This window comes from Mesocricetus auratus, unplaced genomic scaffold (genome assembly GCF_017639785.1).
Source record: "Mesocricetus auratus isolate SY011 unplaced genomic scaffold, BCM_Maur_2.0 Super-Scaffold_100015, whole genome shotgun sequence".
In the NCBI taxonomy this organism is placed as follows: domain Eukaryota; kingdom Metazoa; phylum Chordata; class Mammalia; order Rodentia; family Cricetidae; genus Mesocricetus; species Mesocricetus auratus.
This window is the reverse complement of record NW_024429198.1, coordinates 33,118,704-33,135,835: the sequence shown is the minus strand read 5'-3', so window position 1 is coordinate 33,135,835 and position 17,132 is coordinate 33,118,704. Positions and strand designations below refer to the sequence as shown.

The 17,132-nt window shown below is 46.8% G+C and overlaps 1 protein-coding gene across 7 annotated transcripts in view; it reads left to right on the top strand.

Annotated features, from left to right (window-relative positions):
• Kcng2 (potassium voltage-gated channel modifier subfamily G member 2) overlaps positions 1–15,714 on the top strand; it is a 73,456-nt gene extending 57,742 nt beyond the window's left edge. For all 7 annotated transcript variants that reach the window (XM_040757775.1, XM_040757776.1, XM_040757778.1 and 4 more), the window contains one exon: positions 14,710–15,714. In XM_040757775.1, coding sequence (XP_040613709.1) covers positions 14,710–15,489 — 780 coding nt within the window. In that variant the 3' untranslated portion in view covers positions 15,490–15,714. The remainder of the gene's footprint in view (positions 1–14,709) is intronic.
• Positions 15,715–17,132: the final 1,418 nt, after the last annotated feature.

The following is a 17,132-nucleotide window of genomic DNA, read 5'->3' as shown; positions in this document are numbered from 1 at the left end:
TCCACTAGCCGGGGTCTCTGTGTCTCTTCCCTGTAGCCTGAAGAACATGGGGACTCTCAGAGTGTTGTTGTTATTGTTATGGACAATTGCAGAATGCAGAACCATTCCCAGAACAGGAGATTAACTGAGAGAGCCGACGAGGCCGATGGGCTTCTCTTAGCCACCTTCTTCCTCATAACTTCCCTTTCCTACCAGAATGGTGGCCCAGCCCCAGCGCCACAGCCGGCTTGTCTCGTAGCAGCACCATGGCAGAGCCTCTCTGCAAAGCCTGCATCTCTCTCTCTGCACACACCTGCATCTCTCTGCACACTCCTGCATCTCTCTGCACAGCCTGCATCTCTCTCTCTCTGCACAGCCTGCATCTCTCTGCACAACCTGCATCTCTCTCTCTGAACACACCTGCATCTCTCTGCACACACCTGCATCTCTCTGCACACGCCTGCATCTCTCTGCACAGCCTGCATCTCTCTCTCTGCACAGCCTGCATCTCTCTGCACACGCCTGCATCTCTCTCTCTCTGCACACACCTGCATCTCTCTGCACACGCCTGCATCTCTCTGCATACGCCTGTATCTCTCTGCACACGCCTGCATCTCTCTGCACACGCCTGCATCTCTCTGCACAGCCTGCATCTCTCTCTCTGCACACGCCTGCATCTCTCTGCACACGCCTACATCTCTCTGCACAGCATGGGGCACGCGATGTTAAGTGTTCCCCGTGGCTGCTCTTCTCCAGCTCTTCGCTGTTGTAGTCGTGATGTTGAGACATTTCGTCACATGGTGTGTCACTGCTTGCGACTGGGCCTTGTGGTGGCTCTACAGGCTGCTCCTCAGAGGTCGGATCAATAATCTTGGGTCCATTCATCCGTATGCCCATCCAGGTTGCTGGGCGAAAGCAGTGGAGGAGTCTTCTTCAGAGTCACCCCACCCTGTCTCAAACACAATCTCACAGCTGTTTAAGTCTCCTGGGTCGCCAGGCGGTAGGCGGGTTCTAACGTATGTGTTCACTCATTACTCCTCTGAAAATTGCCGTCTCTTCTTTACCAGCTGCCCTTAGGTGGTGGTTGTGGTTGTTGGTTCTTGATCCCACGTGCACACTGCAGGGCTCTCCCATGGATCACATGTGCCTCTGCCTGGGCCTCTGTTTGCTAAGGCCACAGCTTCCCCATCTGGCTTCCCCTCTCACTTAGACCCCGTCTCAGCATGAAGCTCAACAGGCCCAGTGTCCTCCTCCTGCTGGGCCCCTCCTTGACAATCCCAGAACGACTCTCTGTTCAGTGAACACCCGAGAAAGAGCTTTGCCTGTGCCTTTTAAAACCGGTGAGGGTCAGCCCCGGCTGCGGGTGTCTTCCCGTTTACAATCCTGCCTACGGCGCTCCTGATCTTGCTAGCCTTGGCTCCATGGTGAGCCTGACCCTCAGTGGACGTCTGTTGACTCTGCACTTGGTAGCGTAGAGAGAGTCCGAGAGAGACTGGTGAGTGCCTCTGCTGAAAGAGGCACTCTGCCCATAACCGCTGGTCAGCAGGCTGGACAAGAACAACTAGGACAAGTTTATTAAGCCTCAGGCATGCACTCCCTAACATTTACCATTGTTTCTACTAGTCCTAACAGACTGCCATAAGTAAGTTCTTCACTTTAACATGGTGTGGTAAAAATATGGATGTTAAATAAATGTAAATGTTACTTATTACTCTTGAGACTTTGGTTGTATGTGTGCGTGATCCAGCACAAGCATTGACCATATGTTGGCAAAGTTACTTCCTCTGAGTCCATCAGTTTGGGGCAGGTCCTTCTGCTCTTGGGACACACCCTGAGCAGGAAGTTTGTTTTTAAAATATTTATTTAATGCGTTCTTTCTGCATGTATGGCCTTCATGCCAGAAGGCATCAGATCCCACTATAGATGCTTGTGAACCACCATGTGGTTGCTGGGAATTGAACTCAGGACCTATAGAAGAGCAGCCAGTGCTCTTAACCTCTGAGTCATCTCTCCAGCCTGGTGTTTTATCAGTTCCTTTCTGCTTCCTGCTTCCTGGGTCTGTGGTTGCAGTCCAACAATTCACCTGTTGACAACGGCCAGGGACTTTCTCCTCACAGGATATAGCCACCTTTTGTGTGGATTTTGCTGCAACTCCAAGTAAAATAGCTGAAAGTGTATTCAAAACAAGTGAATTTGTCAAGGTGACTTTAAAAATAAACAGAAAAACATCCGTCGCTTCTCTGTATACCAAAGTAGCAAAAAAAAAAAAATGGTGAACTGGTTCTGGTCAATATTAGAAGAAAAACATAAAGTGCATAGGAATAGACTTAGCAAAAAAGGCTCTGTTCAAAAGAGAAGTCAACATGAGATTAGGTAAGGCATAGAAAGGGAGTGAGTATAGCATCTTGTGTGCTTTGATGGTTGAAGTGGCTCTCCAAATTGATACACACACATGATGCTGTCAGTCCCAAGCCCAGTGAGTGTTCTCAGAACCTCCTTAAGGACTTAGAGAAATGTGTATGTTCAACTAGCTGTGAGTTGTGAAGAATAAGGAAATCAGATGAGCAGAGGCCTGGTCATCTGGTGTCTAACAGCTTCCCAGACTTGGAGTACGTGAATGGTGGTCATACGCTTACTAGCGATTGTGGCTAATATTTGGCTGAAGTTAGCTCTGTCCCCATGGCATTTCTGGTTCATAGAAACCTGGCACATCTTTGGTCTCATCTCCTAGGTAGTTAGTCAGTTAAAAAAAAAGAGCCCCTGGCTATGTAGAACATGATATTTTCCACAGTCTTGTTGGGGACACACGTATCTAACACCAGCATTGACAGGGGAAGGAAGACAGGGATCCTTGGGGACATCATCCTAATATTTCACACTTCCCATATTCACCAGATATAGGAACATAGTATAAACAAAATTAAGCAATAACATACTTAGTAACAGCTCTTAGAAATACTATATGCAAAATTAAATATGTTCTTAGTAAGACACACATTGGAAAGTGCAATAAGTAAAATTAAACAGACATATACTTAGTAACAACAGCATACTTGTCCTGGAAATCTGGAGATGATCACACACAGAAACAGAACAAATCTGTGTGGCAACTTAGTGTGCATGGTGGAGCCTTCTCACATCTGTGAGTGGTTGTCTGAATAGATGCTGCCTGAAAGGTGTTATTGTTATTGTTGTTATTGTTGTTTGTTTGTTTGCTTGCTTGCTTGTTTCAAGACAGGGTTTCTCTGTCTAACAGCTCTGGCTGTCCTGGAACTCACTCTGTAGGCCAGGCTGGCCTCAAACTTAGAGATCCACCTGCTTCTGCCTCCCAAGTACTGGGATCAAAGGCGTACGCCACCATCACTAGCCTAAAAGATATTTAATAAATTCCAAGTATGTAGGAGACCACAGAGAAAACAAATCCATGTAATGTCAGTTAATATACTCTGCCTCATGGAAGTGGGGGGGAAATCATTTTAGCCTCCACAAGAAAGCCAGAAACCATAAAGGCAATAAAACTACAATGTATTTGACAATAGGCTAATAATCTTCATATAGAAGAAGCTCAAATACATTCATAAGAAAAAAATGATACCTCAGGGAGGAGGAGACTATGCCTGTGAGCCAGCTCTGAAGGTTAGCAATGTTCTCTATAGTAAAAAGCATAGCACATCCCATTGGATGATAGATAGTGTCTGCTTTTTGTGTTGCCGGAGATTCCAATTCTTGTCCACACTGGTGTGTGAGGTCTTTAGAGATGGGCCTTTCACAAACAGTGAATGAAGCCAAAGGGGGCTGTCCCAGGTGAGCCTATCCAGAGGAGGAAAGAGTGAGTCTCCAGTAGGAAGACCACTTCTGGAGCTAGGGAATCTATCTAGTTCAGTGTTAAGAGTGTCGGCCTACCATGGGTGAAACCCTGGATTCAGTACAAAAAACAAAAAACAAAAAAACAAAACAGAAAGCCTATTTCTGGGAACTCTGCCTAAGAAGCCATGGGCTTTCATTGCTTAGCATGTTCCCTGGTGCATTGTTTGTAGTAGGTAAAAATTTAATGAGAGAGAGAGTAGTTCCTAGTAATAACGGCAGTTGGGTTGATTCCAACCAACCCACCTGCCTCCAAGCCCTCGGAGGGTTGAGCCAGGCACAGAGCAGCAAGCCCACCCTCGTCCTCAAATAGAGCTGCAGCTGTGGGATGCGGCCTTCAGGAAACAGCTAAAATTAACAGCTCAATGAAGAACAGTGGCTGTGCATTCCGTGCCATTGTTGAACCGCGTGGTAATCTAACCCACACTCTGGGACTCTCCTGTCTGTCTGCATCCTGCTGACTCCATCTGTCCATCTAGCTAGAACCGCAGTGCGCTGCTCAAAGCTGGGTGAAGGCACACTTGACACTCCCAAGGGCACAGCAGAGCCCCCAGCTGCAGGAAGCACACAGGCAGCCTGTGTGCCAGTTCACGATGCTGGCAGCCCCCAACCCCATGTGCTCGCCTACTGTGAATCTCTCTCCCCCACAAGAAACCAGCCACATTCGGGGCGAGGGCCCTTGAAGGATGTGTCTATGCAGCATAGCACAAACTGGTTAATAAAGTGTTGTCGGGAGTTTGACAAGCCTGTCTCATTCAGCACAGACTATCCAAAATAAGCACCTCATTATTTCTGCTTAAATGACTGTCGTGATGTTTTTTTAAACAAGAGCCCCTCCTGGGTAGATGTCATATTCATTTCTCTGCTACTTTCCTGCTTGCTTCGCCAAATCTGACTACGAGAGTGCTATTCCATAGATAATTAAGAAGAATAAACCTCAAATGAGTTCAAAGTCAAATTAGGAGTTAGTGAAATGAGCTGACAAACGTTTTGTTCTGGTTCTTCTGAGACAGAAGGTAAAATCAGCATGGTCATTAGCAAGAATGCGTTCCGCCGTGGTCTCACTAATCACCGTGGGCAGTCTGCCTGTGGACAGCACCAAGTTAAGACTGTAACTGCAGGAGGCTGGGTAACCCTGCAGCCTGTGCTACCCCGCTACCTAAGACAGACGGATGGGCTGGTGAAGAGTTGGGAGTCAGTCCAGGTGATGCACAGGCTGAAGCAAAGGTACTTGGAAGAATTTAATCACCCACCGAGGAAGACACAACTTCCGGTACATCTGTCTTCCTGTGCTTCCTCCTGTCTCCTCGTCTTCTGACTGTGTTTAATTTACAGAGGCTAAAATCGCACAGTTAGTAGTCACACAAGATAAAAACAGGGACAGAAGTGAGCCTGTGTGGGGCAGCATGGTAGTGTAGCTCAATGGCACACCCGCCCCACTCTTCACCAAGGGAATTGAGCCCGTCTTTTGTTTTCACCAGAAAGGGAACAAGACCAGTGCCAACATCAGCCCCACGTCTGCAGACCTTGCTTTCTGGAGGTTTTGGTTTTCTAGAGTGTGCCTGCCCTCTTCACTAGCTGTGAGCCAGCCTGGACTTCTTATTTCTTTACTCTGCTACCAGGATGGGTAGGAAATCAGTCACATTCCTTTTTGATTGCTGTGCTGGTCACGTAGTTTCTCAGATGTGGCAGGTGTGGGTCACATCCTTGAGTTTTGTTTATTAGTGTAAACATTGCAATTCAACAGCAGAGTCAAAAGTTGGGGCCTGGTAACATCACCAACATCCTGAGTGAGAGTTATTTTCTACTCAGCATTCCTCAAGCAAAATGAGTAACCCATGTCAAGACAGAAGAAAGACATTTCTACAAGTGCAAAATCTAAAAGAAATCTGTGCTACTGCTGTTCTTTAGACTGCCCGAGGGTATGCTTCAACAAAATGACCAGTGGGAAAGACATCTTTTGTAAGAAACAGGCATCTAAAGCTGGATGGAGAAGCTGGAGGTCCAGACAGGTGATATCTCCTGGTGGGGGAAAGGGGGATAAAGCCAGTTACAATGGCACATTCCTGTAATCCTGCTACTTAGGGCACTACAACAGGAGGAGAGAAAATTTAAGTCTAGCCTAAGTAACTTAATTGAGACCCTATTTCAAAAATAAAGAAATGATAATATATCTTAGTACCCAGGGCACAGGTCCAATCCCCAGTTACCATGTGGGCAGGGTGGAGGCAAGGGAAGGAGGAGAGAAGAGGGGAAAGGAGGTGGAAAGGAGGTGGGGAGAGGAGGAGCGAGGAAAGAATAAAACAGAGGGCCTGCTTTCTGATGTGCTAGCACACTTAGAAAGGATGTACCAAATCTTATAGAAAGCCAAGAAGTTTTAGAATAAAGCCATAAAGCCTCACATCTTATGAGAGAAAAAAATAGACCATTGTCGGCCTTAGCCAGTTCAGTCTTCTCAGTAATTTCCAATCTTTAATAAACAGGTTAACATGAAAGATGTAGTGTTTGTCCCCTTTCTATTTGCCAGACTATGATATAATAGATATTCTCTTTGGGGCACTGAAGCAAGAAAATGGAGAGCATGTGACTTGAGACCCAAAAAAAAAATCCACCAAAGGCCTATAGAACAAATAATTAGGTTAGGACAATCACAGGGCTCTCACTAGATAAAATCTAGCTGTACAAGCACAATCACCAACGAACAAATGGAAATTGTTTTTTGAAGTACTATTCAGAGCTGCACTGAACATCAACAGACAGGAAGCTAGGGGTCTGAGGAGGTGTGTGTGGATCTTCTATGTGCCCAAAGTTACAAGTCAGCCAAATTAATGCACATGCCTATAATTCTAACACCTGAAAAGCAATGGCAGAATGGTTAAGAGTACTAGGTCAACCTGGGCTTTGTGAGTTTCTGGATAGATGATAGGTAGTTAGGTAGGTAGATAGATAGAAAGACAGACAGACAGACAGATAGAGTGCACCAGTGATAAGAGACATCCATTACCAAAGTGAACAGTCGTGTATTGCTTGCCATGAATTGGAAGATCACCCCAGCTGAATGCTATGGTCTGTGAAATCTCATCCCAAACCTGTTTTTTTTTAAATATCAGAAAGCTGGTTCTAAAATATTTGTGGGACAATAGAGGACCCATTTTTAAGGACTCTGCTGGAGGAGTTGTACCTCCTAACTTCAAGATTTACTACAAAGCTGCAAATAGATTTTGTAGCACTGTGAAAGGTAAAATCTCCAGTCAACACAGAAAGTAGACAAACATGGACATGGTAAGTTGAGTTTTATTTTTTATTTTTATGTGTACAGGTTTTTTTTTTTGTGTGTGTGTGTGTATGTGTGTGTGTGTATCATGTGCGTGCAGTGCACAAGAAAGCCAGAGGGGGCATCAGATCCCCTGGGATTGGAGTTACAAACGGTTGTGAGCCAGCATACGGGCACTAGGAATTGAATCTGGGTCCTCTGAAAGAGCACTGAGCCATTCAACCACTGAGCCATCTCTCCAGCCTCTTGCCTTATATCTTATTAAAAAAAAAAAACTCGGCTCAAAATGGACCATAGATTTAAACCTAAAATACCAAATGTGGAACTTCTACAGGAAAACCTAAGAGACGGTCTTTGCTTGTCTGGATTGGAGTCTTCAGATGTTATATCAAAAGTCTTTCTACAGAAGAAAAATTGGCAAATTGCATTTCGTCAAAGTTAAACACTTTGCCTGTGAAAGACTGCTAAGGGAATGAAAAGGCATGGCTCAGACTGGGAGAAATATTTGCAAATCACAGAGCTGACAAAAGACTTACAATTAGACTGTATAATGAGCTGTGTAAACTCAGCTGTAAGAAAACCCAGTTAAAAAGGAACAAAAGATTTGAGCAGATACTCACTAGAGAAGACATACAAATGACAACACATGAGAAGATGCTGAGCTCTGCTAGCGTCTAGAGCTATACAGATCAAATGTGCGAGCTCACACACTTTTTAAGGACCAAGAGAGGGAGGGAGAATGAGAACTCGTGTAGGTGGACTGTGAGTTGAAAAAGCAATCAGGAACAATTGCTCACAAGGCTACAGGGCACTGGAGTCCCAGACCCTCCATGGAGGGTGGCATGACCATAGTCATGTGCTCTGATTGTGAGACATGATCTGGTCCAGTGATCTACTCTAGGGATTTATCCAAAAGAAAAGCAAATGCCCACAGAGACTGACTCATCGATGTTTATGCCAGCTTTATTTCCAAAAGTCTCCCAGAACACAAGTGGGCATCCACATCTGGACAGTGGTGCCATCACATAATGGGATCAGTCAATAGCCAAAAGGAACTAATGTTGACAGAGTAACACAAGGAAACCACAGTCTCTTGAGCAGGAACGTGGGCACCAAAGCCTCAGGCAGGATGCCATTCATGTGCCTATCTGGAGCAGGCAGGGTCAGCAGCAGGGAAGACTGGCCAGCCCTGTGGAATCTGTGTTGGGTGGGACCATTATGAATCTTCCTCTGGAAGACAGACCTCAGTTCACAGAACTGTGCTCTCACATGTGGGTTCTCCTTGTGCAGGAGGCTTTGGACCCATTTCTTTTTTTTTTTTTTTAAGATTTATTTATTTATTACACATACAGTGTTTTTCCAGAAGAGGGCACCAGATTGAATTGTAGATGGTTGTGAGCCACCATGTGGTTGCTGGGAATTGAACTCAGGACCTCTGGAAGAGCAGTCAGTGCTCTTAACCTCTGAGCCATCTCTCCAGCCCCCTTTGGACCCATTTCTAATGTTCCCTAAGAGTCTAGTCCCCAAATGGAATTTCCATGTCAAAGTGGACAGTGTTTGTCTGTCATTGTATATGTTGCCCAGCATTCTAGACCTCACCTGGATTACCCTTAGCCTCAAGCCCAGCTGACCCGAGATAGGAACTCTCTGTGTAACCTGGCTTCTTCATGCAGCATCCCATACCATTACCTCTGTCCTGGTCTCCCTGGAAAGGAGGTAGCCTCTGAAGGGGACAAGAGGGTTCCAGAGATAGAGCAGAGGCCTAGTGGCCACTGTTGGTCCAGAGAAAGAGAAATCTAGAATCTGGAATGTCCTTTATTGTTGTATTTGCTACCTGAAAGCTGGACCCTGCTGCAGGTCCTGGGTAGACTGGAGTACCGCAAGTCCTGGTCACAGAGTTACTCTTGCGTCCTCCACTGGATACTGTGCCCCTTTGCTGTTCCAGGGACTCCTGACTGTGGTGTGGCCTCCATCCAGCCCTCCAACCCTCAGGCCTTCATATCTTGCACCGTACACGGACATTACGGCTTGTAGAATAATCAGAACTCGGATGAGGAAAAGTACAAGCAAAGTCTAATAGAATTACACAGGGAAGCTCTCCCGGGCAACCGAGGATAAGTCCAGGCTGGTTTCTGACCTGGTTTGAGCCAAGTAGGATGGATACACCATGTCATGATGAATCAGGCTCTGCCTTCTGGGTTGGAAGTTCCAAAAACGTATCCCTTACACTAACCTCAGGCTTAAAGATACCACCACCCTTGACTCAACCTGGTGTTTTCTATCCAAGGAGGTTGAGCTGGGTCCTTGGGTGGCAGTATCTGGTTCTTCCTGTCCAGGCCAATAGTGACCTGTGGGGACTCAGAGGATATGTTCTGGGCCCTGGTACCCCTGTTTTGTGGTTCTCCACCCACCAGGAGACACAGTGTTTGTTTTCTCTCACCCTGTGACAGCAGCCATGCCTCCAAAATGGCTTTAGGGTAATGTCCTTAGGGTCAACTGCCCAATTCAGATTCCATGTCTGTGATCTGGGCAAGCCACCCAAGGAACACAGGGAAGGGGACACTGAGACAAAGATGGACCCGAGACCTCTGTGAACATCCAGTGTCCTTACTGAGCTGTGTATCAGAGTTCCTTTGAACAAGGCTGAGGCTAGAGTCTCTCTTGCGCTGTATGTCCGGAAGCAGGGATTTTGACACAACAAGCAGCCTTCCATGGATAAGACTGTGGGGCCAGAGTCAGGGCAGGGTTCTTTCTCGGGCTTGAGTGCAGCCTCCACCCCTCTCATTAGCAGAAGTATGAGCACAAGGATGGCATCTCCAGCCACACAACAGGATGTAGGTCAATGCAGGTTCATCTGTAGGTCAAGGTGAGGTCCTGGCAGCCCATTAAAGCAGGCGTGGATGAGGAAGCAGATTCAGGCACAAAGTACTCTTAGGTACAGATGCCAGTTACATGGGGATAGCTAGGATTTGCAGAAGGGAACAGAGAGGCTTGGTTGCCAGCTCTCTGAATTCCTTTCAAACTTGTGATCTATCAGGTTCCCCCTATCATACACAGGATGTCCTGCACATCCCTGAGTGTTCCACCCATATCCCTCTGTGTACAGGTGTCGATGTGTATACACTGACAGTCATTGCTAAGCCAAGATCTGATGCCCATTGAAGCCTCAAACGCCTTGTGAGTGGAGGTCTCACTAGACACGGAAGACTGCAGGTCTTACCACTCTGTCAATGGATCTGGGACACAAAGCTTCTGTCTCCAGATGCTCACATGAACCTGGAGGTTCCTTGCAGGAGGTGAAACCAGGGCCTGAGTGGTACAAGCATCATTGTGGATACTTCTCCCATAGTGGAGGTGACCTGGTGACCGATTCTATCACACAGAACCAAATACTCTGAGCCAGGATGGCCTGTGGGCTGGGTGTGGTGTAGTAGAGTGAGAAATCATTAGGTAAGTGTAGGAGTGAACCCCACAAAGCTATCCGCCCATGGGGGCGGGGACAAGTAAATTAGCACAGGTAGAGATGAAAGGAAGCAAAAGGGAAAAGGACCTCCCTTTTTGGACGCCAGCCACGCTTCTAACTCCTAGCTTGTGTGACTCTCTCTGGTAAATAAATATATTGTATCCCCTATAACATCGGCTATCATCATTATCTGGTATCAGAAGTGGGATCTCATATATAATCCAGGATGGACTCAATGTCTTCCTCCTCATTCCCTCTTCCTTTCTCAATTTCAAAAAGGGTTGAAATCCACTGCCTACACAGTGCTCAACAAGCTGTTATGACATGTTTGCCGACTTCTTCTTCTTCTTCCTCTTCTTCTTATGTTATTATAATTATTAATCTTAGTATGGTGTACTGAAAACCGTGTTTTTTGAGTAGCCCTGGCATTTGAAACTCGTTTTGTACACAAGATAGGACACAAACTCATAAAATACCCCTTCCTCTGCCTCCAAATAGTAAGATTTAAGTAGTTTGCCAAAATGCACAGTTATATTTAATAATTTATGTTTGCTTTCTGTGTATGTGATTTGACAGAATGCACACATGTAATGATGATAGTCGATGCTATAGGGGATACAATATATTTATTTACCAGAGAGAGTCACACAAGCTAGGAGTTAGAAGCGTGGCTGGCTTCCAAAAAGGGAGGTCCTTTTTCCTTTTGCTTCCTTTTATCTCTACCTGTGCTAATTTACTTGTCCCTGCCCTCATGGGTGGATAGCTTTGTGGGGTTCACTCCTACAGGTAAGACATGGCAACCTTGAAGTTGTATGTGGCCAGGTAGGTCTGCCCCATTTCCCAGGAAGATTATCTTCTATCCCATTTGTTAAATGCAGCTCTAAGCCCCAGATTGTATCCCAAAAGTGAGATGCAAATTGCAACCTCTGCCTGTTGCCATTTGCTTATTTTCTGTAGCCCAACTAACCACATACACTGGGGTCTGCTTAGAGATAGCTTCCAGTAAAAATATTTTATTGAGATACCGTTCATGTACCACACATTTAACACATTTTAAGTATATTCCTATTCCATGGTTTTTTAGAAGTAATTCCATCATCACAAATGAAACCCTGTGTTCCCCAAACCATGCCTCCTCAGTCCCAACCCCTGGTGGTCACTATTCCACTTTACCATAATTTCTTTAACTTGAACTTTGATACAAATTGAACCACCAAGTATGTCTTTTGTGCCTGGCTTCTCTCGAATCACATTTTCAGGGTCCACTTACATTGGCATCAGTTGATGATTCAGAATATTCCATCATGTGAACAGGCCACATTTTGTTTATTCTTCATCCATAGATGTAGATGGAAGTTTCTGTCCCACAAGCCACTCCCAAGTAACTGACACGGATACTTAATATTAATTGTAAATGCTCGGGCAATAGCTCAGGCTTGTTACTAGCTAACTCTTTCTTTTAAATTAACCCGTATTTCTCATCTATACTTTGCCACACGGCTCATGGCTTGTTACCTCATTTTCCACACATCCTGCTTTCTCTGCATCTTCTGGTGTCTGTCCTGCTCCATCCTTCTTCTTCCCACCATTCTCAGTTTGGCTCTCCTCCCTAACTTTATCCTGTTCCGCTATTGGTCAGTCGGCTTCTTTATTAAACCAGTCACAGTGACAAATCTTCATAGTGTACAAAAGGACTATTCCACAGCACATAGAATCACATCTGGGCTACTTTGCCTCCTGATGTAAAACCCTGTGTAACGTCTATGGAGACCTGCTTTCTCCAGCAGAGACCCACACACGGAACTGCGGGGTCTGATAGTAACCCCACTGATTTGAGGAGCTGCCAGACATTCTCTAAGTGACTGGACCATTCTGCGTTCCCATCGGCAGTGTCTGAAAGTTCTAGTTCATATTCTCATATTCTCACTGGCACTTGTTACTGTCGGACTCTATCTTTCTATGTGGACTGTCCTTCAGAGCTAAGGCATTGTGTGTGTGTGTGTGTGTGTGTGAGAGAGAGAGAGAGAAAGAGAGAGAGAGAGAGAGAGAGAGAGAGACAGAGACAGAGACAGAGAGACAGAGAGACAGAAAGACAGACAGAGACAGAGAGACAAAGACAGAGGAAAGAGCTATTTGTAAAGACAGAGGGAAAGAGCTATTTGTATACCTTCTTTCGTGATATTGTGAATGGGATTTAAAATTTTCCATTTTCAGATTATTTCTTGAAAGTTAAAGAGATGAAATTGACTTTTGTATATTTATCTTATGTCCTTCAATGTTACAGAATTAATTTTTCAGCTCTAATGTGTTCATTTACTTTAGTGGATTATTTAGGCTTTTCTGTACACAAGGTCATGTCACCTGTGAATATACAGTTATTTCTTTCCAAACTGGATTTATTATTTGTGTCTGTCCCGGCTTGAACCTTCAGAACTTCTTGGATAGGAGTAGCAAGGGCAGACCTGATTATCTGATCTTATTGGGATGGGGGGTGAGACAGGGTTTCTCTGTATAGCCCTGGCTGTCCTAGAACTCACTCTATAGAGGAGACTGATTTTGAACTCAGAGACCTGTCTGTCTCTGCCTCGAGAGTACTGGGATTAGAGGCATGCACCACCACACTGCTCTGATCTTTTGTTTTTTGTTTGTTTTTCGAGACAGGATTTTTCTGTGTAACAGTCCTGGCCATCCTGGAACTCACTCTGTAGAACAGGCTGGCCTCGAACTCACTGAGATCCACCTGCTTCTGCCTCTCAAGTGCTAGGATTTGATCTTACTTTTTAAATAGTCTATTATTATGAATTATATTAATCAATTTCTGGTGCTAAGTCAGTCTTGCTTCCCTAGCAAATCTTTCTCCATCATGTTTTTTTTAATGATTACATGTATCTACTTATTGAGGGGAGGGCATTGTGCCATAGCCCATGGGTGAAGGGTTAACTTGTAGAAATTGGTTCTCTCCTTTCCACCATGGGGGTCTTGGGAATCAAAATCATGTCCTCAGTCTTGGTGGCAAATGCATTTACCTAATGAGCCATCTCAGAGGCCCTCCATCATGGCTTCTGGGTCTCCTATCTGCTGCTGGGTTCCGTTTGTTATCACTTTAAGCTTTTATTGTTTCATTTTCGTTTCTGAGATGGTTTTATGTAGCCTGCTCTGGCCTCAAGATCAATATACAGTTGAGGAAGGCCTTGAATTCCTGATCCTCCTGCCTCTACCTCGAAAGTGTTGGGGTTAGAGGGGCACACCATCATGCTTGGCCTTATTTAATCTTTGTGCCTTTGTAGTTTTCCTAAGATCACACTGTCCAGGTTTTGTGCTGAAGTCAACAGAATGAGCTCGGAAAGTGTTTCTTCCTCTCTTGTAATGGATAGTGAAGACTTGGTGTTAATACTTGGAATGCTGGAGAACTCTGTGTATGGGCGGTCTGGACTTAGGATTTCTGGGTGGGCAGACTGTTGGCTTAATCTCCCAGCCACTGCCTCTTTGTCTATCCAGATGCCCATTTCTGTTTTGCCCTTCTAGAATTTGTCCGTTGCATATAAATTATCCACCTCACAGGCACATTATTCACAGTGTGACATATATATATATATATATATATATATATATATATATATATACATATGTATATCCTTTTCCTCCTTGGTGGCAGTAGCAGTGTCCCCGCTTTCATTTCCTGTTCTAGTTGTATGAAATATGTCGATTTTGATCATTTCAAGAATAGACTTCTCAGGTCTACCCTCTGGGTATTCCTGCTCTAATTTCTATTGCCTCGTTTGGTGTACTGTGATTTCCTTTTTCTCCTTTGCCTAGCTGTCTAAAAGTGGAATGATAGTGTTTCATGCCAAAGCCTTTTTTAGTAGGCATCCCACCGATCAAACCAGAAGTGCTCAGTGGTCAGTGATTCCAGATTTTAAATGCCTTTCCAGTTTCGGAATCAACCTGCTCATTAACCCACGTATGGAAATGTCAAATAAATCTTCAAAAGAGGAGGGGGGCAGATTGGGCTTTTTCAGCCAAATTCTTCTATTATCTTCCACTCCCACATGTCCCTGGTGCGGGGTCTGTGTGACATCCACGTCCCTGACTTCCTCATCTGCCAACCGGATATTCCTCTCCTCCTTAGGGCGAGTGCTCCACAAAGTGCCGCAACCTGTTCGTGCTGGAGACGGTGTGCGTGGCCTGGTTCTCCTTCGAGTTCCTGCTGCGCTCCCTGCAGGCCGAGAGCAAGTGCGCCTTCCTGCGGACTCCGCTTGCCATCATCGACATCCTGGCCATCCTGCCCTTCTATGTGTCCCTGCTCGCGGGGCTGGCGTCGGGGCCCACGGGCAGCAAGATGCTGGAGCGCGCGGGGCTGGTGCTGAGGCTGCTGCGGGCGCTGCGCGTGCTCTACGTGATGCGCCTGGCGCGCCACTCGCTGGGACTGCGCTCGCTTGGCCTCACCGTGCGCCGCTGCGCGCGCGAGTTCGGACTGCTGCTGCTCTTCCTCTGCGTGGCCATGGCGCTCTTCGCGCCACTCGTGCACCTGGCTGAGCGCGAGCTGGGCGCTCGCCGCGACTTCTCCAGCGTCCCCGCCAGCTACTGGTGGGCCGTCATCTCCATGACCACCGTGGGCTATGGAGACATGGTGCCGCGCAGCCTTCCGGGCCAGGTGGTGGCGCTGAGCAGCATCCTCAGCGGCATCCTACTCATGGCCTTCCCTGTCACCTCCATCTTCCACACCTTCTCCCGCTCCTACTCGGAGCTCAAGGAGCAGCAACAGCGCGCGGCCAGCCCTGAGCCGGTCCTGCGTGAGGACAGCACGCACGACGACAGCATGCGTTCGGCCAGCGCCACGGAGGACAGCTCGCAGGACCCCGAGAGTGCAGGCGCAGCAGGGAGCTTGCCAGGTCTGGTGGGACCTTAAGCCCAGTGCTCGGCTGAGAGCTTCCAGGGGGTCAAAGTCTGGGAGAACACCAAATACCCAAGTCACAAACTTGGTCTGGCATGTCGTTGCGGTCGGCCTGGCACCCCAAGCAACCTTAGCTTCGCATAGCCTGGAGGATATAGCAGCCTGGTCTTTCTCCCCCTTTTAGTTTCCCTCCAGTTTTAAATTTTCTATGGCTAATTAAAAACAATTGAGTCCCAGAAATTCCAAGTCTGAAGCAGATGACCACCACCCTAGACGAACTTTTGCCCTCCCTTGCTCATAATCTAGGGCTGCCCCAGGAAACAAAGGGTAGCATCTACCTTGTGACCCTTAGTGGGCAATACCCCATGTAAAGGAGATGATTGCTGGGCGGGCACCTGACACTGCCAATGTCCATGTCACCTGGCAAGTGACGTGGTTTGATAGGACACTTAGCCCCCTAGTTCTAAAAACGCTTTGCAGGAGAGGAGAGATCTCAGCGTTGACCTCCCTACCACTCACTGTTCTTCCACACCAGCTCAAACAGGCCATGATTGCTCAAGGTTTGCATAGTGCCTTTTTAACCCTTCCCCTGCCCTCCCAGATGGTCTGTGGTAAAGTTGTCTGTCTCCCGGGGATGTTCTCTTCCATTGGGACCTTTCCCTCAGATGAAGACAAAACCCTTAGTGGAAGTCCTAGTGGGGTGAGGGGGCAGTTCAGGGAAAAGATGGTGAAGCCACCTCCAGGAGGCTCCCGCCGGATGCTGGTATACCAAGGAAGCTGTGGCCACAGCATGCCCAGTCCTATGTCCTTCTGGGAAAGTTTTTAGGAGGCGAGGAATCCTCCTGGTCTCTAAAGGAAGAGAAGCCCAGAGCGGGTGGTCTGCTAGCTCAGAAGGAATGTGTCCTTCCCTCCCCACCATTCTCAACAGAGCTGATTCACACACACACACACACACACACACACACACACACACACACACACTCCCTCCATATGGTAAGAGGGTAACTTTTGATGCCCCTGGTTGAGAGTGCTGTTAGTTGCTGGTCAGAATGACAAGGGGTTCCTTGCTCATTCCTCATGGCTTCCCTAGCTTCCAAGGGACAGAAATCTGAAGTTTACTTCTGGGATCTTCATGGAGGAAATCAGTGCACCAGCCTAGCAGGAGTCCATACTGTTCCTGGAGAGGGGGCCACCTCGAAAGCCAGCTTGGTACAGAAGCGTTCCCTCTGACTGCTGGTATCAAAATCCCTTTTGGGACCTAAGCAAGGCCAAAACCATTGTTACAGAAGGACAGTTCACCTTGAAAGTCCCAGACCCATCTTCAGTTTGTGTTCAAGGTCTACTCATGTTGTTACACATGCCAGGGAGGCAGGTCTGAGTACACTGGGGTAACTTCCATCTCCACCCGCCTCTTGGAGGAAGCTCTGGCTCTTCCAGACCCTGTATTTTCCCTGTTCCTTCAAAGGTATCTTTAAAAACTCTGTTGGTTTTGGTCCTGGTGGATGTGGGCCCAGTAGCAACAAGTAGGCTCTGTTCTGTGGAGGCTGCAGGTGGGGGTCTCAGCAAGCCCCGTGCCAGGCTCCAGGTTTCAGCCAGGCTTAGCCAGGCCCATGCTGAGCCACTATTTTCTACATCTGAAAGCAATGCACCCTCTTTGT